Source organism: Hakea prostrata, chromosome 1 (assembly GCF_041222555.1).
Source record: "Hakea prostrata isolate BN-2017 chromosome 1, UWA_Hpros_2, whole genome shotgun sequence".
Lineage (NCBI taxonomy): Eukaryota > Viridiplantae > Streptophyta > Magnoliopsida > Proteales > Proteaceae > Hakea > Hakea prostrata.
In genome coordinates, this window is record NC_142600.1 from 7,076,378 (window position 1) to 7,104,107 (window position 27,730).

The following is a 27,730-nucleotide window of genomic DNA, read 5'->3' on the forward strand; positions in this document are numbered from 1 at the left end:
TAGCGGGAAGGCCAAACGAGGATTTCATTGTTGGGCCCACTGAAATCATGCGGACGAGAGCTACCTTGTCATCCTGAGCGGCTGAACCCTTTGTATTAATTTTAGGGTGAGAACCGGGCTCACCTTAGGGTTCTTGGCTCGTTTTATAACCTACAATGACAAATATAACCCTCACAAAATAAAATATATGTAAAAACGATGATTCGTACCCAAAAAACACACGTACAAAGATGATGATTTTTTTTTAGTAAGAAATTTCCATTAACCGAAATAAAGAAGAAAAAAAACAACCCACGAAACAGCCTAATGATGATTGTAAAGCTTAGGATGGGTCTATGTTCGATTTGTCAAAGGTGGTGTGTTAAAGTGGTTAAAGATCCAACTTCCCTAGGGGAGGTCATGGGTTCGCACCCACTCGGCGGCATTAATATAAAAAAGCTCCCTTGAGGATGTAAATAAAAAAGCTCCCTTGAGGATGTGTGTGATCGACGATAAAAATCTTGACACGTGTACGAAACGCAATCCAATGATGTAGGACTAAAAGGCAGGGGTTTAATTGTAAATGTGATTTTATCGATTCCCATTTAATACACATAAAGACATATTTCCAGTATGCTTGTTGAGAGTGCTTGACAATGTGCAAATTAAGCTTCTCATGTCGTCCTTCTTTTTTGCACCCCATCAACAAATTTTAGAGTGCTTAACAATGTGTGAATGGGTTTCTTCATCCCTGCAACAAAATTTCAGGGCAATTAATTATGCCCTTTTTTTGTTATTTATTTGTCCCCATTAAAGAAACTTCAATCACACGGAACCCAAGAGTCAAACCGTGTTTTTTTAAAGATAAAGAGATTGTAGCAACGCATAAAAGCCTCCAAGATCTTCTCACTAATTTTTTTCTTCTGGTAAACGAGGGGTCTTTGCTTTTTTGGCTCCATTGCCGAATGATTTCAGTCGCCAGAGATATGCTAATCTCCAGCTTGGCCAAAACAAGAGAAGGCATCAAAGTTGGGTAAACTGATGGTTTCATTTTGTAAATTTATAAATGTTTAAAACCATTGAATGTAAAAATAAAAAACCACATTTACGACTAAATCCCTGCCTTTTAATCCCAAACCGTTGGATTGCCTTTTGTATACATGACAAGATCTCCATCGTCGGCAGCAAACAGCGATCGCTGCCTCAAATAAAAATCCATATTAAGTATACTTGATTTTGTTAGATGCAATTTTATAGATTTTGCAGAGCTCAACTCTTAACAATTTAAAATTATGCATCAACATATTTATGCTCCGGAAACCTTCCATAAAGATAAATAGGAGGATGGAGCAAATTTCTCCTGAGGATCACAACAATGAGAATAGAAAAGCGCAATGGATCATGTGGGAGAGGATATGTGAGTTGAAGGATACTAGAGGGTTGGGATTCGAGGAGTCGTCCTTACCAGGGCTATGTTATCTAAGCTATCATGGAGGCTTCTCAAGGAACCTAAGTTTAAGTGGGCTATAATTTTTTCAAATGTCTACCTCCCTCATTCAGGAACAGGAGGAATTCATCATGGGGATGGCATGGCATTCTATTGGCGAGAGAGACACTTCTTAAAGTTTTAGCATGGAAGGTAGGTCGTGACAAGAAGATTCAAATATAGAATGATCGGTGGCTACCTCATTGTAAAGACTAGAGAATCTCAGTAAATATTCAAGGTTAAAAAACGAATCAATTAGTTGACGAGGAAGGGAACTGGAGAGTATAATGCTATGAGACTATAATAGTTATAGCAATTGTTTCCATGGGGTATGACAAATGAGATCCTAATGATTCAACTTCCCCTTTTTATTGGGGTGATGAGTTAATTTGGATCACACACAAGAGGGGTCAATTATTTGATAATAAATGTTACCATCTATTTGTGGAAGAGATACACGGATAAAACATAGCAAGGCCATCTACGTCAAGAATCAGAGTATGGAAGGTAGAGGTGTCAATTTGTAACTCAAACCGTTAAAACCGAACCGCACTGGCCCATTATAGCCAAACCGAACCTTAATGGGCCTTAATTGGGCTGAGGGTGGTGGAGCCCGCACCAACCCGAAACCGAACCGTAACCCATTATAACCCGGTTTACAGCCCATTTTGTAATTTTACATTTAATAATATTTGAATTGTTATATTACCATTAGGTAGTTGGTATAGACAATTAAAAATAAATTAAGCATGAATTCAAATATCAAATAGTCATTTTACTATTTAATATCTAGGTTTTTTTTTTTTTTTTTTTTTAAGTAATATCTAGGTTCTTGATTTATATACAATGAGTGGATTCTTTTTTAATGGAAATTAACCAGTAGCAATTTGCTTTTCATATAATTTTCGTTTTTGTTGTAGGATACTCAATTGTTTATTTTTGTTATTTTTCTTACACACCATAAACCGTTAGTCAACCTGAGTCTAAACCGTCAACTCAAACCGTTAGTTAACCCGAACCCAAACCGCACCAAATCGAAACCAGCCCAAAATCGTTATTTTGCTAATGAACCGTGTTTGGGCTCGGTGTTTTTCAGCCCAAAACCACACTGTTGACACTCCTAATGGAAGGGAGTAGATTAGAAACTATGAAGATCCATTGACAATCACACACACTCTTTTAAAGGTAATGGTGTTGCTACGGAAGGCATGTAACGAAGCTCTTACATTGAGAGACAAGTGTAGCACTAGAGGAATGAAGGTGGAGCCAAACTACCAAAGTCGTGAAAGAGTGGAGACAACTGGACATATCCTTTTAGACTGTGAACTTGCGAGGCAATGTGGATAGCGCCAATGTTGGGGATTCGCTCCAATAAGGATCGGAATCTTCAATTGGCTAAATGGATCTCGGAGATGACCAACTTTGCAAATATGGGGAAGGCGAGACTTTTTGGGCGACGGTTTTAGAGAAACCGTCGCTGAAATCATTTTCCCAGTCGGAACCAAAAAAACAGTCGAGGAATTTTGGCGACGGTAGGAAATCGTTGCCATTTATTTTTTGCGATGGTTTGTGGGTTTTCGATCGTCGCCAAAAATGTGTTTTTTTTGTAGTGGTTCAAGGAAATTAAAGTTATCCTCTACTTCACCCTTTGGTATCTATGGGGAGGATGTAATGATGAGGCATTTGGATGAATTGAATGTAACCCAGTGGGGGTGGTGGAGAGAAGATCGTTAGTGATTTTAACAGTTTTTGTCAATTGTTACATGAGAGGCAGCGATGAAGGAGGAGAGAGTTGTTGAAAGTACGAGATGAATAGAGTGAGTTTATAAAATAAATTATGACGCCACGTGACCAAAGAGAATGATAAAAAAAATGTCGTTGATACGAGAAGATTTGTATCGAACCAACTCTACCTTCGGTTCAATATTTGACCTCGTTCGAATATGGCTCAACTACAGTCGGATTCGTACATGTGGCTGAACCGTTATTATGCAAGAAGGAACCTTGCGATTCCAATGATGAACATGACCCTAAAGAATTTGGGATACGTGATTGACTTATAAACGGTTACTACTATTGCGATGAGTGGACAATTGTGTTAATCATGGAAACTACCACTTATGCGAGGGAAAGATCATGCTCTGAGAGGAAACCGCTTTCACCCCAAAAAATAGGGGTAAAACCCTACAATCGAACGACCACCAAGAAGGATCATGAACGGATCTAACGACCGAGAACAATAGGTAAAATATATATAAACAAGTAGCCTATACACAAATAAGTTATCTGAATTGTTTCCCTTACTATCGTTTTCAATTTATGTTATGTAACTCACCATAGATTTGTGATCAGTTCCATAATTGATTTAGTCTTCGGAGATGGCCTCCCGATCCCACGGTTGGGCCATGTCTAACATTGTTTTGCAGGTGATTCCTCTAGCATCTCAATGCTGAGTAGATTTTGAACGCATCAATTGTGGGATTCTTATTAGGACTTGGAAGGGAGATTTGATGCTAGCAATGTCAACGGGCTTAAGATTTGACACAATTGAAGTGGGGGATGCCTTAGCGATTAAATTCAAATGTTAACATCCGGTTTCATTTCCACGAAGATAAATTGTCTAAAATCCTTATGGCTATTGTAAAGACAATAGTGACTATGATTGCAAAATCATTATACTTCATTAGATGGATGGGATTTTGACAATTACAACTAAATGAAACAAATACATGTGGTTTTCCAAGTTGACTGATGTTTAAATCAAATGGTGGCCCTTGAAGCATAGTAAGGATACTCTTAACCACCTACTTTTAGGTGCCACCAAAAAGGTCCTTCAGCTGCTACCTTTTACGGGAGTAAAAAGGTTCCTTTGTATATCATTGACTAAAACCAAATTGTGGATTTTTTTTTCCAGCATAAAACTTAGTCAAATTTATTATCTTATTTATTTATTATAATGAGTACACTTCACTCACATTATATGTAAAACTCACCTAAGGATAATCTCATTGTGACAATATTACCCTAACAACTCTATTTACAACGATAGAAAAATACCATAAGATAATATGAAACTCTATGAATGTTAACTCACCCTATTCAAAATGTTCACTCAATAGAGATCCTATTCCCTAACACCCCTCACATCCCTTACACAAAAAATGCTTTGAGTGTTGTTGTGTTGAACACAGAAAACCCACTCTATTTATAGGTGAAGATGAGAGGTTTACCTCAATTCCACTTTTATTTATTTATAATATTTGTTTATTAAAAAAAATCAAATGGTGTGAATAGTGTTTCAGTATATGTTCCATCCCATTAAATGCTACCAATTCCATTGGGTTTTCCTTTTTTATTTTTTAATCAATTTCAATGGTTTTTTACAAGCAGCAAAAGTCCATACATCTTGCCCCATTTCATCCTTTTCGTTTTTTCAAAAACTGCAACAAGTTATTATAGGTAAATCAACAAAATGTTAAACTTGATTGCATTTCATCTACAATTCTTAGGCTTTGTCATATAATTCAACCACCTAATTCTTATGACAATATAATAAAGGCTTATCCCTGTTATCCAAGGTTTTATGTATAATTATGTTTTAATGTATTTTCTTCTCTAAGCCCCCTCAAAAAAATAATATTGTTTATCCCAAAAGACCCAAAAAAAAAAAAAAAATGATATCTCTAATTGTTGGGTATTTCTATAGACCGGATCCGACCTGATTTGCTGACACTCACATTATTAACAAACTCAATGGTCAATAGACTTCTTGTTTTTAAAATTTTTTATTTTCTTTTGGAGTCAATGGACTCAAACTCAATACCATGGGGTCAGGCCGAACACCAACAAGTTTACTTGTTTATTTATTTTTCGTTGGAAAAGAAAAATTTAATGGTAAAGGTACAAAGAATGGGACGTCAATACGATCACCAAAGGGGTAATTTGGTAAGTTCGTCTGGTGTTTACAGTTTGTCAGAATCTCTAACGTATCAACGAAAATGAAGGACATTTTTGTAGTTTTGATAAGTCGGAGGACATAAAGGGAAGACGTGTTTATTTAAATGGTAGATCGTAGAAAACAGCAGCAACAAAAATCAATCCAGAAGGGCGTCTCGGACCTGTGGTTTTCGATACAGCGAAGGGCTTTCGGCTTCCTCAATCGTGTTTTCCTCACTTTACAGATTCTGCTGCTTCACGATCCGCCAACGTAGGTCCTCAACTTCGAATTCCAAAACCCTAACCCTCTGTCTGTTTTTTTTGTCTTTGGATCCTTCGGTATTTCGTCAAGATCATCATTTGTGTGAAAGAGGAAAATAAGTTAGTTATTTTTCTTTCTTTTCCTTCCCTTCATTTCTTTTGTTTAATTTGTCAAGCTTGTAGATGTCGAACTTGTTGATGTTGTTGTTTTGCATGCTTGTCACTGTTGGTTTCGGAGTTTATGTCTGGTTATTGAGATGCGTTTTTTCAGTCTTTGGATCTTGATTCAAGGCTGTGACTTTTTTTACCATCACCTGCGATCTATTATATTTATGCCGTCATCGACAGACGTCCCTGCGAGGAACTTTTCTTGGACCAGATTGGCGCTAATTCTATTTTATTTTGCTTTCCTTGTAACATCTTATGAAATTAATTGGGTTTTTTCTTCTTAATCGGTTTAATTGGGAGTTCTATGATTTCATTTTTGATCTGTGAAGAGAACGTCTAGGTTTGTGTTGTTGTTGATGGTGTTCCGAACTAGAGCTATATGTAGAGTACTAGATTGGAGGATTGTGCGCGTGAAAAATCGTTAGGATGTTAACTGTACTCTCAGTTTAATGTTGTTTATCCACAGGCGTTGCATGTTGAAGTTTTTCTAATGCTTGTGATTCGCACTTTTTACGTACAGAGATCCTCCTGATAGAACTACATCCGTGTATTTTATGATACAAAAAAGCTGGTTGTGTATGAATTTCCGAAAGATTGACATATTCGACTCCCACTCCTTCATTCTCTTTCTTTTTTTTTTTGTGTGGGGTGGGGGTGGGGGGGGGGGGAGGGTGGTTTGTTCGGGTTTTAATTCATCATTTTTTGGTCCCTTCAGGCAACAATGAGTGATGATGGAGAGAAGACATGTCCTCTCTGCACTGAAGAGATGGACCTTACTGATCAGCAGTTGAAGCCTTGCAAATGTGGTTACGAGGTTTGCATCATTTATTATATTCTGTTGTACCATTTTTTATTATTATTTTATTTTATAATGTTTACTACCTGCGTTTTTAAATTTTATTATTTATTGTCGAACAACCCTTTTGTAATGGTGGTTCTACTTTTTAAACCCCCATCCTCTTTTTTTCCTGGGGACCTTAAGGAGTGCTTTTATCATTTACCCTTTTTTACTTCTTTACCACCTATCCCCCCTCTCTTCCAGATATGCGTATGGTGTTGGCATCACATAATGGACATGGCTGAGAAGGATGAAACGGAAGGGCGGTGCCCGGCATGCCGTTCATCCTATGACAAAGAAAAAATTGTAGGAATGGCTGCCAGCTGTGAAAGGTTGGTCTGCTGTCTAATTTTGTGTTTGTATCTCCCTCTGCTTTTAGTCGGATGAGGGAGAAGGATGTGGAACTCTCACAATATTTTATTTTCTGGCTAGGTTGGTAGCTGAAATCAATTCGGACAGGAAACTCAAGTCACAGAAATCAAAACCAAAAACTTCTGAAGGAAGGAAGCACCTTAGCAGTGTTAGAGTAATTCAGCGGAACCTGGTGTACATAATTGGGATACCTTCTAATTTAGCAGATGAAGATGTGAGTAACTTCTTCACGTGTGATCCTTTATTTTTTTGCATGTTTTGTAATCTATTGTGTTTGAAATGGTTTCCATGGTCCTGAGCAGCTTCTTCAACACAAGGAGTATTTTGGGCAATATGGCAAGGTTCTAAAGGTGTCTATTTCTCGGACAGCAGGAGGTGTTATTCAGCACTCTGCAAACAACACTTGTAGTGTGTAAGTTAGCTGTTGTCACTGCTGTCTTTTAAACTTATTGTTAGTGCCTTTGTGGTTTGAGTTATAAACTCCTAAGAAATGTATTGTAAATATGTAATTTTTGCAACTGAGCTACAATATTGGGTTATTGATATCTAAGTTGTTTAATTATGCTTAATACTATTCTGTTATGAGAATAAAGCCAGTCTTCTTTTCTTGTTTCTGTTTTCAACTTTCAAATTTGTTTGTTATACCACTGCTATCCTCATTATTCAAACAGAGATAATCGTGCAAATTTTTTTATCAACAACGTCTGGGCTTCCAATTGCTATGGGGTTGTATATGGGTTGGACTTATGATTAGAAGTACTCCGAGTTTCTCCTTTCTAGTTGTCATATGATTTGGTATGGGTTAAGCCGGAGTAGTCTCAGTTCCTTTCAATTACTTTTGTCTCAGATATATTACATACTCCAAAGAGGAGGAAGCAATTAGATGTATCCAATCAGTACATGGTTTTATCTTGGAAGGTAGACCATTGAGGTGAGCACATTTTTTTCTTTTGATGATCGCAGCATTGAACTATGGGAGACAATTAATTGTGTGAGTTTGTCCATGCAGGGCATGCTTTGGAACCACTAAATACTGTCATGCATGGTTGAGAAATGTGGTACGGATGACTTGTATATATATTGGAGCTTTTGTTTATTCTATCAATATTCCCTTCAAGCTGCCTAGGAACTTGATTTCTTTGCTAAGATAACTGATCTATTTGTGCAGCCTTGCACCAATCCAGATTGTTTATATTTGCATGACATTGGTACACAAGAAGATAGTTTTACGAAGGATGAAATAATTTCAGCTTATACAAGGTATATTCTTCTGACTATACCCAAGTGCTTTGTTTCCCCTTCTACGTTATTTGTGTACTGCTGATTGCATGCATTTTACTTGTTATTTTTATTATCACCTCCTCTTATTGCATTTAGGTATAATGCAATCCAACTTGCTTCAAGAAACCCTTGGCTAAGTTTCTCTGTTGTCATGATGTTTGGGTGTGGAAAAAGATAACGATTGATTGCTCTACTGCTCACTGTTAGAGGTTCATAGGTTTACTATGTGCTTAATTTACCTGCTGAAGAGTTGATGCTAGGCTTCCTGGGAATTTGGGTTATATGGATTGTTAATGACACATGCTATCACTTTTCTTTAGGAAAATCTAGATTAATTGAGCAAAACAAGAAGCAGGAACTCCCGTAACTTTTGTCAATTCTCCTTTTGTAGGCAAATTTGTGTGAAGAGCTACTTATACCAGTACTTGAAATAGTCTCCATAAGAGTCTGTCTGCAAAATAAGAGTGTCCTTTTAAAGATACTGTGGCTTTTCCCCCTTTCCCTTTGATTAGGTAGATGTGAATCTTGTTTGTACTGTCGCATCTTTTTCGTTGTGATCATTATCGGCAATGCTGTTCTATTTGTTGTTCTTAAACATCTTTGCTTTACTGTTATTGTGCTGCGTGTAGTTGTATGCCTGTTTCCCATACCTTCAGAATATGTGATCTATAGGGAATATTTGTTTGCATTAGTTATGCTGTTTGATAGTTTGTTCTTAAAAGTATCCCATTCTCATGGTCTTGTTCCTTGAGATTTTTATGTGCTCAAGTTAGCTTCATGTATAATTAATCGACTTACATGGTGATTTTAAGGAGTAGAGTGCAACAAATTACTGGTGCCACGTACAATTTGCAAAGGCGTTCAGGGAATGTGTTACCTCCTCCGGCTGATGATTACTGTAATGGCAGTGCCACTTCTTCAAGCAAACCTATTATCAAAAGCACCCCCACTGTAAGAGTTTGGTGTCAGATTTTTCTTTCTTTTGAGAAATGTTACCCTGACTGGTGGCTGAATATATAATGGGATGATTTTCTTGTTAAGCTTTTTCAAGTGCAAACTGGTTAGGGTGCTCAATGTATTTGGTTGTTTTGATTGTAGCTTGTTTGCTTTTTATTGTTTAGAATCCTGTGAGTCAGGTCAAAGGTTCCCCTCCCGATGGTAGTTCTGGAACATCTATCACTCTTCCTGCTGCTGCTTCATGGTATGCAATTTATTTTTGTTTAGCTTCTCCATTGTTGTATGAGCTAGTACTAAAGATATGTGCTATACTTACCAGGGGTATGCGGGTAACAAATGGACGACCTCCGGCGCCAGGCTTGGTGTCTCCGACTGGGCCTGCAAGACAAAAACTTGATGCATTTGATGGTGTATCAGTGCTTCCTCCAGTGGTTACAAACACAACTCAGACTTCTGCATTGCACAATGACTTAGGAAAGAAATCCATGGGTATGGAAGAAACTCATTCAACACATTCTATTGGTAGATCAGAAGCGCTGGACATTTCTGAACAATATGTTCAGAGAGATAGTCATGGTTCTGTAATGGATAAACTTGTAGATGTCCAAGAGACAACTCCATCTACCCACAACGACCACTTGTCTTCATCAACATCCAAGGATAAGAATAAGGGGAATGTGGTGGCTATGGATGAGCAAGACTCTATAGACCTCGACAGACAGTTTAGTAATTCTACTTCAGCTAAGGAGGATGAGAGTGGTGCTACTAGTGCAAGCATGCAGAACTTATGCTCTGGGTTGTTGTCCATGAAGATTGAAAGCAACCCTGGTATGATTTCTGATGCTGTAAGATCTAACAGTTCAGTTTCAGACAATACTGAATTCAGGTTTTCTGGAAATCATGCTTTAGAATCACATTATGACCAATTTAGAGAACCTTTAACAATGCAAACCTCAAGGACAGCTGCCACCCTGTTTGATAGTTGGTCTGGTTCAGATGAAAAACCTGATTGGAGATTGGATTCACGGGCACAACTTTTGCCAGATGTGGGCAGTAAAGTTGAGGAGGATTTGATCGCTTTGGGCAGCCAAAGACTAAACGTTTTAGAAGCTGTCAGTTCATCATATCTGCCATCTTCAAATAATCCACCCAAGAGCATAAATCAGTATACTGGATCCTCTTGGCAACAGAGTGAAACTTCTAGTAGTAGCAATCATTGTAATGCAGATGTTACAAGAACTGTAAATTCAAGAGCTGATGAATCCTATATTCCAGTTAGGTTTAGTGGCTCCGTATTATCAAATGGATGTAATGTGAACAAATTTGGCATCCCCATTGAAAATTCGATGGTTGAACATTCAAATATTTTCTCAAGCATAGAGAGCGAAAGCTTTTCACGGAGTAAGACGGATATTGGAAAGAAAGCTGCTTTACATATGGGAGAGAGTAGCATTATCTCAAATATCTTGTCAATGGACTTCGATCCTTGGAATGACTCATTGACTGCACCGCATAATTTAGTTAAATTGTTGAGTGAACCTGATAAAGAAAATGGTTCTCTTCAAACATCAAATTCATGGAAAGCACAAAATGGCAATCAGTCGAGGTTCTCATTTGCAAGACAGACTGACTTTGCAAATGAAGGAGCTGACATGGAGCCTTCGTTCGATGCGGCTGGGTATAAGAAATATATTGTCCCCCAGAGTTCAGTGGAAAACAGGGATCATATATTGGACAAACTTCGCAACGGCTTTTCATCTGATGTTTTTGAAGAGTCTGATTGTCACTCCAGCAACCATTCAACGGTCTCTTCAAGAAAGCTTTCTGGTGGGTATTATTCACCTATGATGTTAATTTCCCCCCTTTATATTAGCTCCCACTGTCTGAGCATTGTTGATTTATCATTTCATTCTTATACCATGGTTCATTTTTGTTTACTTTTGTTCTTGTGGTTACTTTCATTTTTCGTCTCGGAGTACCCCCTCAGAATCCCCAGGCACCTTCTCCTTCTTTTCTTGTGGGTGCTCGTTCTCTTAAATATTCCATATGTATGTTATGTCTGATTTGTTTAATTTAGAAGACAAATTTTCTGGTTGGTGGAACAGAGATGGGACATCGTGGTTTGGAGCAGCAGACTACCATGTGTTTCTCAGACCAGTGAATCACCCCCTCATTTTGAAGAACAGATTTATTCCTTTAATTGGCATTCTGAATGATTAACTGGTTTCCAACCTAGGAAATTAGTATCTAGTGTTTGTTTTTAGATGCATCGTAATTTTCTATTTCAGGCTTCTCTTTGGAATATCTTTTCTGGTAGATGAATAATTTTATGAGTTGATAACAGTTAGGATGCATGTCCAGATTGTTGAAAACCCAATGTTACTTTATGGCTTTACAAATGTGGGAAGTGTCAGTTGTCTTGATTGGCTATGATACACCTTTGGGTGCTTTCGTTATAGCCTATTAAGCATTTTATTTCCTATGGGCTTCCATTGCCCCTCTGGATTACTGGTTGTAGATTTGAATAGTTTATCCCTCCTTACATCTTGCCTAGTTCTTCTTTGTGTTCAATTAGGATAACTAATGGCTCTAACTTCCACCCCTGAATGGGTGGATTTTTATTTGCAGCTGCTGCTGCTGGCAGCAGCTGACGTCTGGGATTCGTCCATGTCATCAAAGTTACATTTAAATGCCCAGATTTAAAACTGAAAAGTATTATATATAAATTTAAATTTCTTTTTGCATTTTAAGGGTTTTAGAGTTTTTAAATTTACAAAATCAGTCCCTGTTAGTAGCTGACTCCAAACCCCAGTTGAAAGACTGATTCTGGCGGTCGGAAAATCCACTGGCGCTGATACCCCGGCAACATTCTCCGGGGAAGACTTCTCTCCGTCGTTTTCTGTCTCTCTACCTTTCCGTTTCACATTCTACGCAAGTTTTCTTTCCCGCCCCACCCTTCACCTACCATTTTCAATGTTCTTCAGCAGCTCAACTACCATTTTCATGTCTTTCTCACCTCTTTTAGGGTTCAACTACGGTTAGAGACCAGGTTATAAGGTTTTTTCCTTTCAAAGCGGAAGCACACAGTGATTGAAGGAACGACGATTGAAACGCATGATGTGTGGAGGACATATTCTGTTACTGAGAATCATGGTCGTTTCAGTTCATGGTTTGTTTTCTCTTAGTAAATTTTATGGATTCCAAATCTTTCTCAAAATTTGAGTTCGTTTGTAGAGATGTCTGCTTCTGCCTCTCAATATGATTTAGTTGGTAACCTCTTTCTTGAGGTAGCCACTATCACCCTCGCCAAACCTCAACAGAGATGGCGCTTCTTGCTCAAAGCCATCTACTCCATTCGAGCTCTTTGCTTTACTCTTGTAAAGAGGAGAAATCATATTGATCTCTCTCATTCCCCTTCTTACACAGCTATTGAAATTGACTCCACTGAATCTCTACCTGTCTCCTCTAACTTCAACCACAATACCCTAGTTGCCGCTGTAAAGGAGAAGAACTTGGAACTAATTTATCAGTTTGGTGGTGTTGATGGGGTTGCCGCTGCTTTCAGAGTTGATATCAAGAAAGGAATCCATGATAGCACTGAACACATTAATGGACGAAGCGTTACATTTGGTTCTAATACTTACCCAAAGCCGCCTGCAAAAGGGTTCTTACATTTTGTCTTGGAAAGGTTCAAGGAAACCACAATTTTCTTTCTTCTGTTATGAATTGCTGTGTCTCTTGGTTTTGGCATCAAACAATATGGGCTTAAAGATGGGTGCTATGATGGTGGGAGTATATCTCTTGCTGTCCTTCTTTTCGTTCTCGCATCTGCAACCATTTACTTCAAGACATCGAGACTCTTTGATGAGCTCTTTGAGAAAAGAAACGATATTAGAGTTGTTGTTATCAGAGACGGACGGTGGCAACAGATCTCCATTTTTGAAATCGTCGGCGGAGAGATTGTCTTTCTGAGTATTGGCAATCAGATTCCGGCGGACGGCTTGTTCTTAGATGGCCACTCCATGAAAGTGGAAGAATCGAGCATAACAGGGGACACCCATCATGTGGACATCAACGGTGACCAAAATCCTTTCATGATTTCTGGATCAAGATTGGTTGATGGTTACGGCTGAATGCTCGTCACTTCTGTCGGCGTTAACACTTCATGGAGAGGGATGATGAGTTCAAAAAACCATAACCGAGAGAAGCAAACCCCCATTACAAACCTGATTTTGTAAATTTAACTGGGGTTTGGAGTTGGCTACTAACAGGGACTGATTCTGTAAATTTAAAAACTCTAAAACCCTTAAAATGCAAAAAGAAATTTAGATTTATATATAATACTTTTCAGTTTTTAATCTGGACAGTTAAATGTAATTTTGATGACATGGACGAATCTCAGCTGTCAGCTGCTGCCAGAAGCAGCAGCTGCATGTAAAAATCCTGGATGGGTTAAAGTATGTTTTTAATTTAGCTACTAACTACTTGAGTTTACTAAGTTGAGATGATCTAGAATTTGGTGTACTAACTTCACATCTGGTAAATTGTCAATGTCTGAACTGATGGATTTGAGACTGAATCTTGCAACGATATGCTTAATTAGATTTAGTTCTCTAATTATGCCATGCCCCCTCACCTTCTCCTCCCTTTTTTGTGGGTTCTCTTTTCAGTAAATATCCCATGTGTGTTGTCTGATTTGTTTAATTTAGAAAACAAATTTTCTGGTTGGTGGAATAGAGATGGGACATTGTGGTTTGAAGCAACAGACTGCCATGTGGGTTCATAGTTGTCATGGCGACGAGGCGATGCAAGGCGGTTTTAGCTAGTTGGGGCGATGAGTCGACGAGGCGCCCTCCGAGGCGCTTTTGAGGCGGTCGAGGCGTTTTGAGTGAAAATTTTATTTTTTAGTGTACATCTCATACACTAATTCATTATAAGCATATCTTATATATAATAAAAAAACTAATATTAGACATTTAGCCTACCTCAAGTCATCCAACATACTACAAACCACACATAGTAGGTCCTAAATAAATTTCAAATATCATACTATCATTAACAAGAATCAAGATACGATAAAATGTAACTAAATAGTAAACACATAGATGCATGAGCAAAACAAATAAACACTAGACCACATACCTTCATTAAATGTCACCAACACTAGCACCACCTACAACTCCACGGCTCCACCTCCACTAACACCTACAACTCCACCTCTTCTACATTGTTGAGCTGTAGCCAAATATCCTCACAAGTAAAAGAAGAAAATGAAACAAAGCATATTATATCTAAATAGAAAGTTTTAAATATTTAAGCAAACATTCCCACTTATATCTAAAATCTAAAGTCCAAACCTACCAACACACCCATATCCAAAATTCCCAATAAAAATCCACAATCCATATCCCAAATTCCCAATAGAAAAATATAAGTCAGCTAGTCATAATCATCATCAAGCAAATTGGTAGCAAGTGGGAGATCTTCTCGAACTTGTTGTTGCTTCAAAGAGGTAGACCTCAAACCAAAATCATCTACAATGTTCTCATCATCATGCAAATCTTCCTCTTCTTCCATGTCTCCATTAGACTCAGAGTCATGTTCCTCAACCACCCTCTCCAAAGACCTGTGACGTGAGTAACATATATTAATTCCTGCAAATGTTGATCACTTGGTTGACATCTCCTCAGCCTATTTTGGCCCTCAAGTGATAAAGATGTCCCTATAGCTCTATCAACAGTGCTCCAAGTAAGATCATCCTCAGGATGGACTAAATCATCAGGCTGATTAACCATCCACTCACTGCTCCAGTCAAGCTCATCAAGGAGTAGTGGATCATAATTTCTACTCTTTAATCGCTTTTCATTGAACCTTTCTTGAAGACGGTGATTGTACTAAACAAAAGCTAGATCATTCAACCTCTCATGTTTCAACCTCTTCTTGGTGTGAATCTGAATTCATGAGCAATTGAAAAGAATCCCTAGTCATTCTTCTAAATTTAAATTTAAAAGTGTTTTAAATACTTGAATCACGTAATACTTACAAACTCAAATGTGCTCCAATTCCGTTCATTACTAGAGGAAGAACAACAAAGGCCTAGTATCCTCCATGCAATCTTTGTAAGCTCCAAAGCAATTCCTCCATGTGTATCCCACCATGTAACTATAGTATTAAAAAAAAAGATTAACATAATAGGTAGAGTTACAAACCAAATAATTATAACTAAAAATAAAATATACAAGTAAAAACTTACGAGGACTCATCATGGTTATTAAAGCGGCAAAGCGACTGGGGCTCTGTCTTGGCGATTAGGCGACTAAGCGGCGCTTAGGCCGCAATAAAGCGACCAAAGCGGTTTAGTCAATATTTTTAATATAACTACTTTTTAATAACTACATTTTATAATTAACTAAAGTACTAAACAAACATTCAACAATCACATTCATAAAAATAAAAATAAAAAAACATTCAAGAATCACAATTATGAAAAATTATCCAAAAAAAGAATAAGAACATAACTTCACCTCATCAAGCATCATAAGATTCATAACAATAATTATGTAGTATGTACTATATCAGTAATCAATGTGGAAAATGAAAGAAATGTAGTATGTACTATGTCAGTAATCATTGAATATGGCTCATGCTTCACATTCTATTGCCGACATGCACTTTGGGCCTCGATTCCGAAATGGCTCACATATTTAAATTTATATACGGCATTGTAGAATAAATTATGATTAACAAAAAAAAGAAAAAATAATATGCACAAATTACAAAATGTTAAAAAAGCGGCTTCTTTAGCATCTAGGCGGCAATATGGCGCAAAAGGCAGCAAAACGGTAGTGTTTAAGCAAAAAACCGCCAAGAAATCAGCCCGTCAGTTAAGCGGTCTCAATTTAAACGGTTCAAAAACCGCTTTGCCGCCTAGGCGGCCGCTTAGGCGCGCCCAAGCGGACGCTTTGATAACCATGGCTTCACCCCCACTAGGAATAGGCTGACTAGAAGCAGCCGCTTGATTATCACTCGAGGGCCTTGAGGTCATTTTAAATAACTAGTAAATATCTACAATAAAAAACATGAAACATACACATATAATCAGCCAAAATTTAAAACAATAATAAAGTTGATAATGATACCGTATAATTTTAATTTTGCACCATACCGCACCACAATAAAAATCCTATGCATTCATCTAATCATCTCACTTCATGATAAATTGATAATCAAGCTTCTATTCTGAAAAATCAGAAAATATAAGATGAAGATGATGACCAAAAAAAGAAAAGAAAAGAAAAGAAAAAAACTAAAAAAGAGAAATGAGCAAACCCAAAAATGCCCCTCTTGATATTCACTAGCTATAGTTCTAATATCCAGAACAATGCATGACCTATATACACTTAAGCCCCATCCAGTTGACATTTAATGTAATTTTTTCTTTCGCAATTTTGCTGTAGGAAAGTTCCTTAATAAAAACCAGAAAATAAAAAATTTATATAAACAAAAGAGGAAGAAAAGAATCTGACACCATGAGACCATAGATTGGGCTCAGTGTCTGGCATATAAAATTTTATCAGACTCCCCCACTCCCAGAAAATTTATTTGCTTGTGAAAAATTCATGCTTGGGAAGAAGTTCATACGTTGAACCATTGAATGTGGTAAAGCATTCACCAAAATGCAGCAGATAATGTCCTTTGATTGATGTGGCAAACCAGGAACACCATATTCTAGTTGTGTATTGTGTATAGCTGAGATTGCAAACTCAGCCTAGATATTTGTTTTTCTTCTTCCCATAGGGAAAGGTGATGAAAGGGATTGAGTTGGTTGAAATTTCAATCGGGCACATTTGAAGCATTGTATTACATAATTTCCTCTTGAGCATATTACTAAAACAATATGATATTTTGATACACAATTTTTTTTGGGTTTGTTTATTTAGTGTAGCAGTTGTCTCATGCCCCTTGAATTCACCAAGATTTCTGAAATTTTGCCAAGTTTTTGAATGATGGAATTCAAGCTGTATATCTCAAGAATGCAAACCAAACCAGAAAAAAGAAAAAAAAGCAACACACAATGCATACACCAAGCAGCATATCTCAAGAATGCAAACCAAACCAGAAAAAAAAAAAAAAGAAGCAACAACAGTCATACACCAAGTAGTATATCAAGAATGCAACATCCAAACCAGAAAAAAAGAAAAAAAAAGAGCAACTTATAACATTGTTACAACGAAGGGAAAAAAAATTCGGCGACATACCGTCACCTGAGATGGTGACCGAAGCCGTTGCAACTTGGTCACTGCAACTACGGTGGCTTTCGTATGAGCCTATGAGGAGAGAAAAATGAAAAGGAAGCAGAAGTAAGAGAGTAGCATGAAAACTGCAGAAGTCGATCAATTAATTCAATTTTGGACTAAAAAAGAGAGTACAGTACTACAGTGGTGTCGCCTAAGATGTTTCGGGCTGTCGCCGACGTCGCTGGCTGTCACCGGTGATGTCTCTGACTGTCGCTGGTGTCATTGGCTGTCACTGGTGGCGTCGTCGAGGTCTGAAATTAGATTAGCAGAGAGAGAGGAGTAGCAGAGAGGAAGAAGACTTGAGAGCCATCGCCGGTGTCACTGGTGGCGTTGTCGATGTTGCTGGTGGCGTTGTCAATGCTCAGGGAGAGGAGTAGCAGAGAGGAAGAAGACGAGATAGAACTAGATTTTGTTGTCACTGGTGGCGTCGCCGATGCCCAGGGAGAGGAGTAGCAGAGGGCGAGAGTAGCAGAGAGGAAGAATCGAGAGAGAACGAGAAATTAGGTATTTGGATTGGAATTTCGTTCGATTTTCCCTTTTGGTTTCATGTTTTGTTATTATTATTATTATTATTATTTTTTATATTGAATTAATTTTACAAAATGATCCCATGTTTCTCAAGTACCATTTATTTAACCATTCAGCCATTTGATGATTTTCAATTGGAATCGAGTTTCCAATTCAGTTTTGGCCTTTGATTTGGAATAAATAAAATTGTAAATTTTTAAAAACCACAAGGTGGTCGCCTAGCAGTATAATGTATCCAAGGCGTCGCCTCGGACGCTCAGGAGACGCCTCAGTGTATGAGGCGACTGCCTTGTGTGTTTCCTTTGAGTCGCCCCTCGCCTCACACTCCTTTATACCACCAGGACGCCAAGGCGACGCCTTGACAACTATGTGTGGGTTATCAGACCAGCGAATCACCCCCCCCCCCCCCCCCCCCCCCCCCCCCCCCCCCCATTTTGAAGAAAATATTTATTCCTTTAGGTGGCATTCTGAATGATTAACTGGTTTCCAACCTTGGAAATTGGTATATAGGGTTTGTTTTTAGATGCATCATAATTTCTATTTCATGCTTCTCTTTGGAATATCATTTCTGGTAAATGAAGAATTTTATTTGGTTGATAACAGTTAGGATGCATGTCCGGATTGTTAAAAACCGAATGTTGCTGTATGGCTTTACAAAGGTGGGAAGTGTCAGTTGTCTTGATTGGCTATGACACACTTAGGGTGCTTTTGTTATGGCCGCTTAAGCATTTTATTTCTTCATGTGCTTCCATTGTCCCTTTGGGTTCCTGGTTGTAGGTTTGAATGGCTTATCCCTCCTTGCACCTCTCCTAGTTCTTCTTTGTGTCCAATTAGGATAACTAATGGCTCTAACTTCCATCCCTGAATGGGGTAAAAGTATGTTTTTAATTTAGCTACTAACTACTTGAGTCTACTAGGTTGAGATGATCTAGAATTTGGTGTACTAACTTCATGTCTAGTGAATTGTCAATGTTGGAACCGATGGTTTGAGACAAGTCTTGCAACCATATGCTTAATTAGTTTTAGTTTTCTTTCTCAAGGAGTTTTAGTTGTCTTCATGAACATCTGGTTCTACCATTCTGATGGTAAAGGGGGGGGGGACTTTTCTGCAGCCTTTACCCCTGCACGTTTTGCTGGGAGGCTGTTTTGATACCTTGACTTCAGGCTACAACTGTAGTCCACCAACTTTGCGCCAGGGTGCATCTGGTCTAGCATTTTGATGGTTCAACTGTCTAAAATGGGATGGTCCATTAGCCTGCTAATCATTGGTTTGCGTTTCCTCATTGTATTGGGTGTCAAAATGTGTTTTGAAGATTCTCACTTTGCATGTCATTAGCTGGAAAGCTTGGTGTGGGAAGTTTTGTTTCAATGTTGATCACTAAAAAGTTGGGAAGGATGATTTGGATCTTGAGGACTTAAAACTTACTTTCAGATTCATGGTGACTTGGATGTTGAAGACTTAAAGCGTAATTTTAGATTCTTATGCCTTAAAAAATAATGTATTGGGTCTACTTAAAGGAAAAGATTCTAGTAATGTGATGTATTGTCTTGTTACAAGAAAACTCAGCCAACCTTATCAGATCCAGCACCTATCTGGGTTTGTTTGTTAATTTGTAGGAATAAACATGTGATGCCGTATCAATAGGTTGGTTGGACCGTCGAACTACATTGGAAACCTAAATCCAGTGAGAACCAGTCCAAAGCTTTTTGGTTCAAGGAATTAGTTATTGTATTTTAATTTCAGCCTTTGAATTGTTATAGTTTACCTATTGGAGTAAGTCAGAGTTAGACCTTGGATTGCTCGCACATCAACTAGGATATGTGCCCCCCCCCCTTCTTCTCTTTAAATGCATGCTTGTAGCACCAGCTATTATTAGAGTGAATTCAGATAGGAGTTTTGAGTGTTACTGGAGAATTAGATTGTGCGATCCCTTCCTCCTTGCCTTTTATATTCCTTTATTCTTCTTATTACTCTCTCTCTTTCTGTAAAAGCCCGCATTGGCAGCCTTTTCTAAGGTTTGTGTAGTCTGTGTAGACTTGGTTTCAGACCCAAATATCCCTACCCCTAACCTTCTTTGCTCTCTATCCCTCTTCTTCACTACTTTTGCTGTTTTACACAGCAATTCTGAATTTCAAAAGAAAACCCCAAACCGTTATATGTCAGCAGCAACTCTTTCTTGGTTTCTACTAGAACCAAACCATCAGGGGAAAAGAAGAGAAGAGGAGAGGAGTCAACAGAATTTCGGAGAGACCAGAAGAAAAAGATCTAAAAATAAAAAGAATAGAACATTGTTTCAACAGCAGTACCTTGACTAGATTTATAGTTTCGTTTTGGATAGTATATGTTAATTGAGTCAAGTATTACTTGTAGAAGATAAATTGAAAGGCAGAGCTGAGTACGGTGGATCAAGAAACAAGCCATTGGGTTAATTACCACTTGGGCTCAAAATGTAAGAAATAGAAAACAAATGCTTCTTGCCTATTGACTACAAGTAATGCATGCACCTCAGGTTTACACAATTGAAACAGGGGAAACCAACAGTTGCAGGATATGTTGCTAAAATTTGTTATTGAAATTTATTATATGCTATTTAGTCAAATTTTGATTGCGATGAAGTAGTATTGGTGGCGTCGTTTCGCTACAGTTGCATCCATAGGTTAGCGCTGCACTTGCTTCCAGTCGATTACCCACAATGGAAGGTTGTATGTCAAGTAGAAGAGAGTTTGAATTGATCATAGACTTGAAGGACTTCTCCGGACACCTCTCTTAGGGGTGTTGGTTGCAATAGGCAGCACATACTTCTTGAGAAGCCCCTAATTGCGTCGCACTCTTGTTTGGAAAATATTATTCTGACACCAGTCTTTATCTTCTTCATCAGGAACTTTACCCGTAGTACGTCGTAAGCACAAAATTCCCCCTGGCTGAAACCCGTATTTGGGCCCCAAATACCAACTAAGATGGCTCAACTAGGGGCTGGCCGAAACCCTCTAGGGGCAACTTGGTCATTCCCCCCTCTTAGATAATTAATTTAATTTTAATTTTGACTCCAAGCCTATTTTTACTTCCTTGCTTGATTCAGTCAAGTGAGTTTGAGTGCCACTGCAAATCTATTTTAAATAATGATTCCTTGTAGATAATTTGGTCTTTCAGTGCAAGTTAAATATCTTAAATTGTGTAGTTATTTACTTAAGTGCAAGGGGAATCCTAGTCTATAAAAGAAACCCCAGTTGAGTCCGTCTTTATTTCCGAGTTAAAAAAGTCTTAAAGTCTTTCTCTCCTTGTGTAAGGCTATACATAAGCCACTCCTCTCATTGTAAACGTAGATTGAATTGAATAAATAATTAAGGATCTTGTGGGAAATGAGTCATGGCTTTCTTGGGAGGGCCACAGTGGAATTAGTAGCATCTTTCTCCAATTTCAGCAACTTGTCTTGAAGTTCCAGCAGCATTCTTTCACCTACAGCAGCCTATTCAAGGTAGTACAACACCCTAGCCCCCTTCCCCTTCCTCCTCTCTCGCCTGCAGCCTTCCTCCACCCCTTCCCTTCCTTCTGCAGGCCGTAGAAACCCCTCCCCACCCATCGCAGCCCTCCAAAGTCCTCCCCCAACCCCCTGCGACACCCTTAAACTTCTCCTCGGCTCTCTCTCTTTCCCTTTCTCTGACCTGCGGCAAGTCTGAAAACAGAAAAATAGAAAAGAAAAAAGAGAACAAAAAGAAGAGGAGAAATAAAGAATCAAGAAGAGTGCCCAAGATCTGTTCAAGAAACCCACCCATCTCTTGATCCATCCCTTTTCATCATCCCTAAAACTTCCCCTAATCACTCCATATCAAGTTTGTCAAACCCTTTTCCTCCTAAGATCAATCCCCACTATTCTCTTTTAACCCTAGGGTGATTTTTGGTACCTCAAAATTGTCCCATAGGAGTTGGATAAAATCCTAACATCTCACGAATACTACCCTAGCTCCTCCCATAGGATCCTTGTTACTTTAAATCATCCAATTAAATCATATTGAACCCTAGGTTTGGGTATCCAACTGCTGGTTCAATAAAAAGAAGATTCTAAGCCAACCCTAAATTCTAGGGAATGAATCCTTAACCCCAGAATTGTGTTACATCACATAGTCAAGAGCGGCTGAATAAACATAACAATATCATTGCTGATCATCATTGTCATTGCAAGGCTCTAGCTCACTGTCAAGGTTTGCTTGCTTCTTTAGTTCAAAAGGTATGCTGTCATAGTCAATGTACAATACCAATCAATTAGTGCTTTAATCAATCTTTTGTTCATATCCTTTGCGTCTGAAGTACTAAATGGGACACGGGTTTTAGAAACCATGTTGGGGCAGAGAATATGATTGACTATGCCGTGAGGAGGCCATGGTTGAGCTAGACGCCTGTGTGATTGACTGAGGGAGTTGCTTGAATGTAATCGCTGACATTGTTTGGATTTTGGAATTGAAGGTGGAACCTCATTTGAATCTTTACAAGGCTCTGCATGGGTGGATAACATGAATGTTAAAAGTGTATGAGAGATGTTTGCTTCCTTTGAAAATCTGGTACATTCAGCTGGGACATCCATGGCTATATGAAAAGAAACCCAAGCATTATGGTTATGAGAACACATCTCTTCCGCATGGTGGACTTGGGATAAATTCCTCCCAAGAAAGATTTTCCATCTATCAAGCTCAAGAAGATCGCTGGATGTTAGTATGTGATGAGTTGACTTGGACGTCATTCTTGGACCGTGTTCAAACTCTCAGTTCTTTTTAAAGGAGGAGAATTGATGCAGTATCCATAAATAATAGATTGGTTGCACCTGTAATCTAGATTTTGTAAACCCTAACCCAACTCCTGAGTTCTTTTTAGAGGAGAATTGCTGCAGTATCCATAGATTTTGGAAACCCCACCCCAACAAGAAACGTCCAAGGCTTTGGGTTGGAATTAGTTACTTTAGTATTTTATTTCCCGTCTTTTAATTGTTTTAGCTTTCCCATGTAGGAGAGTAAGTTAAGAGTTAGACTTGAGTTCCACTTTGTTTTATGTTTCATATTTTAACTAGGATATTTGTTTTTTTCCCCTCTTTAAATACATGCTTGTAACCAGCTATTATTAGAGTTAATTGTGATAGGAGTTTGTGTACTATTTGAGAATTAGATTGTGAAATTCCTTCCCTCTTGCCATATGTATTCCCTATCTTCGTCTTATTATTCTATTTCTTTTTTATTGAAAGCGCACCTTGCAGCCCTTTCCAAGATCTGTATTAACCTATGGTGGGCTCTTCCACTACATTGTTTTACTTGCTAATGGGCCTTCTTTCGTATGGGGCCTGACATATGATACACAGGTTTTAGCCTATTTATTTTAGAAGCCATCCACTCTACTGCTGACCTTACACTTGGGACCAAAGCTCTATCCCAACAACATCTTCTAATCCCTTTGACCTTGGGCTTCTAAATTCTATTGGCTTCCTGAAATTTTTAGTGTATTGAAGAATCTAAGCATTTGTGACCCAAACTCCATTTAAATAATTAACTCCACCCCTTTTGGATTTCATGTAGCTGAATTGAGTCGCATGGAATGATCTTTTATATTTATGGGGTTGGGGTGGGGTGCTGATTCAGCTATATGAATGGGGAGATCCACAATGGAAGCTGTCTTTCAACTTAGGGGACTCGTAGAAGGATGTAGGGAGGGCAAGAAGGATCTTCATATGGTCTTTATTAACCTAATTTAGCTTCCTCTTTTTTGGGGTGATTTCCCCCCCTTTTTTTTTCGTGGACGGGGGGGGGGGAAATTGTGGTGGATGTTAGTTCACACAATTTGCACCCTCATTTGTTCTGTTAATACCAGGAGATTATCTTGTACATACTCTAATGTTGGGTCGGTAGACTTTCAATACGTGTATGTCAAGTGACGGTGCAATTAGTATGCTGTGACATTGGAGAGTAGAGCGTGTTAAAAGGGATGCTTTTTGTTCTTTTAGATTTTTACTACACAAGATAGTGCTAGAAAAATGGCTAACTGATGTGATCATGACATCGTAGGTGCTTAGTATGTAACAGATGTGATCCTGGTTGTAGGTTGTTTGACTAGCATTTGATGGCTTTGTTCGTTAATAACCAATCTCCTTGGTTAATCAAGTGGAGACTGGCGTAAAGGCAGACATACTGAAGCATTAGCTAAAGAAGCTGTTAAGAACCCTCTAATCCAATGCCAAATTTAATATAAAAAACTCAGAAATTCTCAAAGATAACTGGTTTTAATGGTGCCAGTCACCCGCAACACCTAACGGTGCCCTCAGCTAGAGGCTGCCCCAAGCTTACTCACATAACAATCAATAACCATTCCTCTCACTTTCCTGTCTATTTATAATTCCCCCAATTAGCACTAACCGCCTCTCTCTCTCTCTCTCTCTCTCTCTCTCTCTCTCTCTCTCTCTCTCTCTCTCTCTCTCTCCCCCTCTCCATGTGGCATAATCTCAAATCCCAGGGTCCTATCAGAGGCTATAAAAAGGTAATGGAAGAACTATTACGACTAGAATTTAGGTAGAAAGAAAAATATTCTCTATCCGTCCTTGATAGCTGATATTGGTCTAGCCAGAACTGGTGAAGCAAGTGCGAAAAGTTTGAACCTTGGAGTAGATTTTCTTGGCAGTATACTATTTACTTTGTGTCTGGCTATCTGTCCTCAGTAGCTGAAACCACTGTAGCCTGAGCTGGTGCTGATATTTCTCTAGCTAAGCAAGAATAAAAAGTTTGAACCTTGGAATAAATCCTCTTGCTGGTATACGAATTATTGTGACTGGTTGGCTATAAGAACTGTATCATGAACCATCAAAGTAGAACTGTATTAACCTTTGCAGTGGCTGAAGTAGGAAAGTCACTTCAATTTTATTCTCATATGGTTCTCCCCAGTTTTTTTTTTTTTGTTTAGTAACATGACAATATGTGGTTCTTGCACATCTTTATTATTGTAATTGGGCTATTTTTGGGAGGGAATTGTCTTATCTATTGAAGTAGAGCTGTCTTTCCCATGTTCATTGATTGCGGGATCATATCTCGACCTCTAACCAAAACCTTTAGAAAAAGTAAGAAATGGACCATTTGAACTGACTTCTTTGCCATGACTTTTATGCTGACAGCTTTTAGAGCTCAGGTTTCAGTACCACCAGGATTCACAGTTCCAAGCAGAGCTCCTCCTCCCGGTTTCTCTTCTCAAGAGAGAATGGACTTATCTTTCGAAGCTACTCCTGGTATTTTTTTTTGCTTTATATTGTATATTATCAGACATCTAGTATTTTAGCTTTACCATTTAACTTCATTTTTCAAACTCGATTCCAGGGAATCATTTACTTGAAAGCTCCTCTATCAGAAATCAGTTTCAGGTCCCACCTATGGGAAATATTAGCAGCAGCATTGGAGATGTTGAATTTATTGATCCTGCAATATTGGCCGTTGGCAAGGGCAGACTGCTTAATGGGATGAATGGTTCAGGCCTAGATATGAGACCAGGTTTTTCTCCACAGGTTTCTGCAGAAAATGATGCAAGGCTTCAGTTGTTGATGCAGCAATCCATCTCTACTCACCAGATGCAGCAACCCATCTCCACTCATCAAAATGTCAGATTTGCCAACCATATTGGCGACAGGTTCCCCTGGAATGATGCTTATAATAGTATTCCTTCTAGACATCATTTTGAACAACCGCAAGCTAGTAATCTGACCCCTTATGCACAGCTGTCAATCCAACAGTCCAGAAATGCTCGTTTTCCAAATGGTCATTGGGATGCTTGGAATGAGGTACAGGCCACTAATGACTTGGGTATGGCGGAGATTCTGAGAAATGAGAGACTCGGTTTTAACAAGTTTTATCCTGGTTATGAGGATTTGAAGTTTAGGATGCCAAATTCAGCAGATATATACAACAGAGCGTTTGGGATGTGATCTATATCCGTGGTGCAACTCTTCTTATATAGCTCTGCATTCCTTTGCACGGAGAAACAGGTGTGACCTTTTCCCTAATAACAATATATGCTCTGGAGTTGATTCTGGTTTCCTTGAGCAGCACTCTGTGTTAAAGAGGAAGCTTGAAGAAGGGTTGGCTGAGCTCTCCTATATCTTGGTTGCAGAATATATGATAAATTCGGGTTCTAGACTTCGGCAGCTGAGCAGCAAATTCTCTCTCTTAAAAAATAGCGTGTCCTTAGTGGATCAAAACCCAGAACCCTTCTTAGCAATAAGGGTTCTGATGGGGCCAAATGCAGAAAGATTTGGATGGATGGATGGATGCAACCTCTTTGTCTTTTAGTGTTCATTTGGATGGAAATAGACATCATCTACTTCTTTTCAGATGATGATAGTGAATTGATCTCGCTGGTCATTGGTCAAGTGTATCTCATAGGGATGGCCTAGTCAGAGGTGTGTATGGCAGGTATCCTGTCCGAGTCAGACCAACTTGGGCTACAACTTTTGCCGTGTGTTCTTCAACTGTTTCTGCTACCGTATAACTGTCTGTTTTAATGGGCAGGCAAGTTTTATGGGAACCAAGTGTTTGAAGGTGCCATGGATACGGGTTTACCTCCAGAGGGGGGGGGGGGCTGGGGTTTGTTATGGTCACGCCTGGAAAGGTGAGAAATTAAACTGTTGGAGGCCTCAGTAACCAAAGAACAGAACCTGAAAAATTTGTTCATTTGTTCATAATGCTTGAAAATTGTTTGGATTATGATTTGAGATAGAAATTGGCGAAATTTGCCCGATATTTCGGTTACCGTAAAATGGAAATGCATTCTTCAGCTTGCTTTGTGTATGCTGTTGCATCTGTCATTAGGCTGTTGAGGCCTCCATTGCCTCATTAGTAGCCTTGGGGAACTTAAACCATAATTAACGTCTTTCGTATTGGCACACAGGCAACACCAGAAACTACTTAAGGAGATTGGTTTCTCTTGAAAGTCGGCAACAATGCATTTTGGAGACTAGAACGCTCATTTTTTTATGTGGTGCGATGTTATCCATCCTGCCATTTAAGTAATCGAAAACATTAGTTTCATCATCGGCCTCACTCTTTCTTCTTAAGCTTTCTGTGGTTGCAAGAGGGAAATTCTGATGATCCAGCGATGGTAGGAGATGGCCAGATGAGTTCTAAGCTAACTCAGCTAATACAACTTGTGATTCTTTTCCTGGAAGCAACCTACTTGTGAAAACTGGTTAAATATTTCTTCTCGTCCATTTGATTCATTTATGTCGAATCTCACGAAGAACAGAGATGAAAAGAAGAAAATTAGGCAAGGGGAAAACCGACGAATAGAAGAAAATTAATGAGGGAAGGAGAACAGAGATGAAAAGAAGAAAGTAAAGAAAATGAGTGAAGTGAAGGAGTTCAATCATTAATGTTAAACCACTGTCACTTAAACAGGGATTTGATTCGATTATCTTGAAACGAAATGCCATATTCCTCGGTTGTGGGGCCAGGAGAACTGGGAAAGAAAAAGGGCCGGTCGATCAGTCATGAGTCAGTTTCAATAGACCATAGTGTGATAGACTTTGGGTTGCGTAGGTTTGTGTCAATTGGACGCTGACATATCCTGAGCCCAACTCTGTGCTGGTGGTTGTGATATAATTCTTCAAAATC

At 38.7% G+C, this 27,730-nt stretch overlaps 1 protein-coding gene across 3 annotated transcripts; it reads left to right on the plus strand.

The window, feature by feature from the left end:
* The first annotated feature begins 5,550 nt into the window (after positions 1-5,550).
* On the plus strand, positions 5,551-26,693 carry LOC149027067 (uncharacterized). 3 transcript variants are annotated; one of them, XM_089158806.1, is made up of 13 exons: positions 5,551-5,672; positions 6,546-6,644; positions 6,873-7,000; positions 7,101-7,254; positions 7,343-7,452; positions 7,888-7,971; positions 8,050-8,098; positions 8,209-8,300; positions 9,134-9,272; positions 9,443-9,522; positions 9,598-11,105; positions 25,246-25,356; positions 25,445-26,693. In XM_089158806.1, exons 2-13 carry the CDS (start codon positions 6,552-6,554, stop codon positions 26,044-26,046), a joined length of 3,150 nt encoding a protein of 1,049 aa, XP_089014932.1. In that variant the 5' UTR covers positions 5,551-5,672; positions 6,546-6,551; the 3' UTR covers positions 26,047-26,693. The 3 variants fall into 3 exon arrangements, with proteins under 3 accessions (XP_089014932.1, XP_089014923.1, XP_089014915.1); XM_089158797.1 differs by having other exon boundaries at positions 5,590-5,672; positions 9,140-9,272; XM_089158789.1 differs by lacking the exon at positions 5,551-5,672 and adding an exon at positions 5,681-5,782.
* Positions 26,694-27,730: the final 1,037 nt, after the last annotated feature.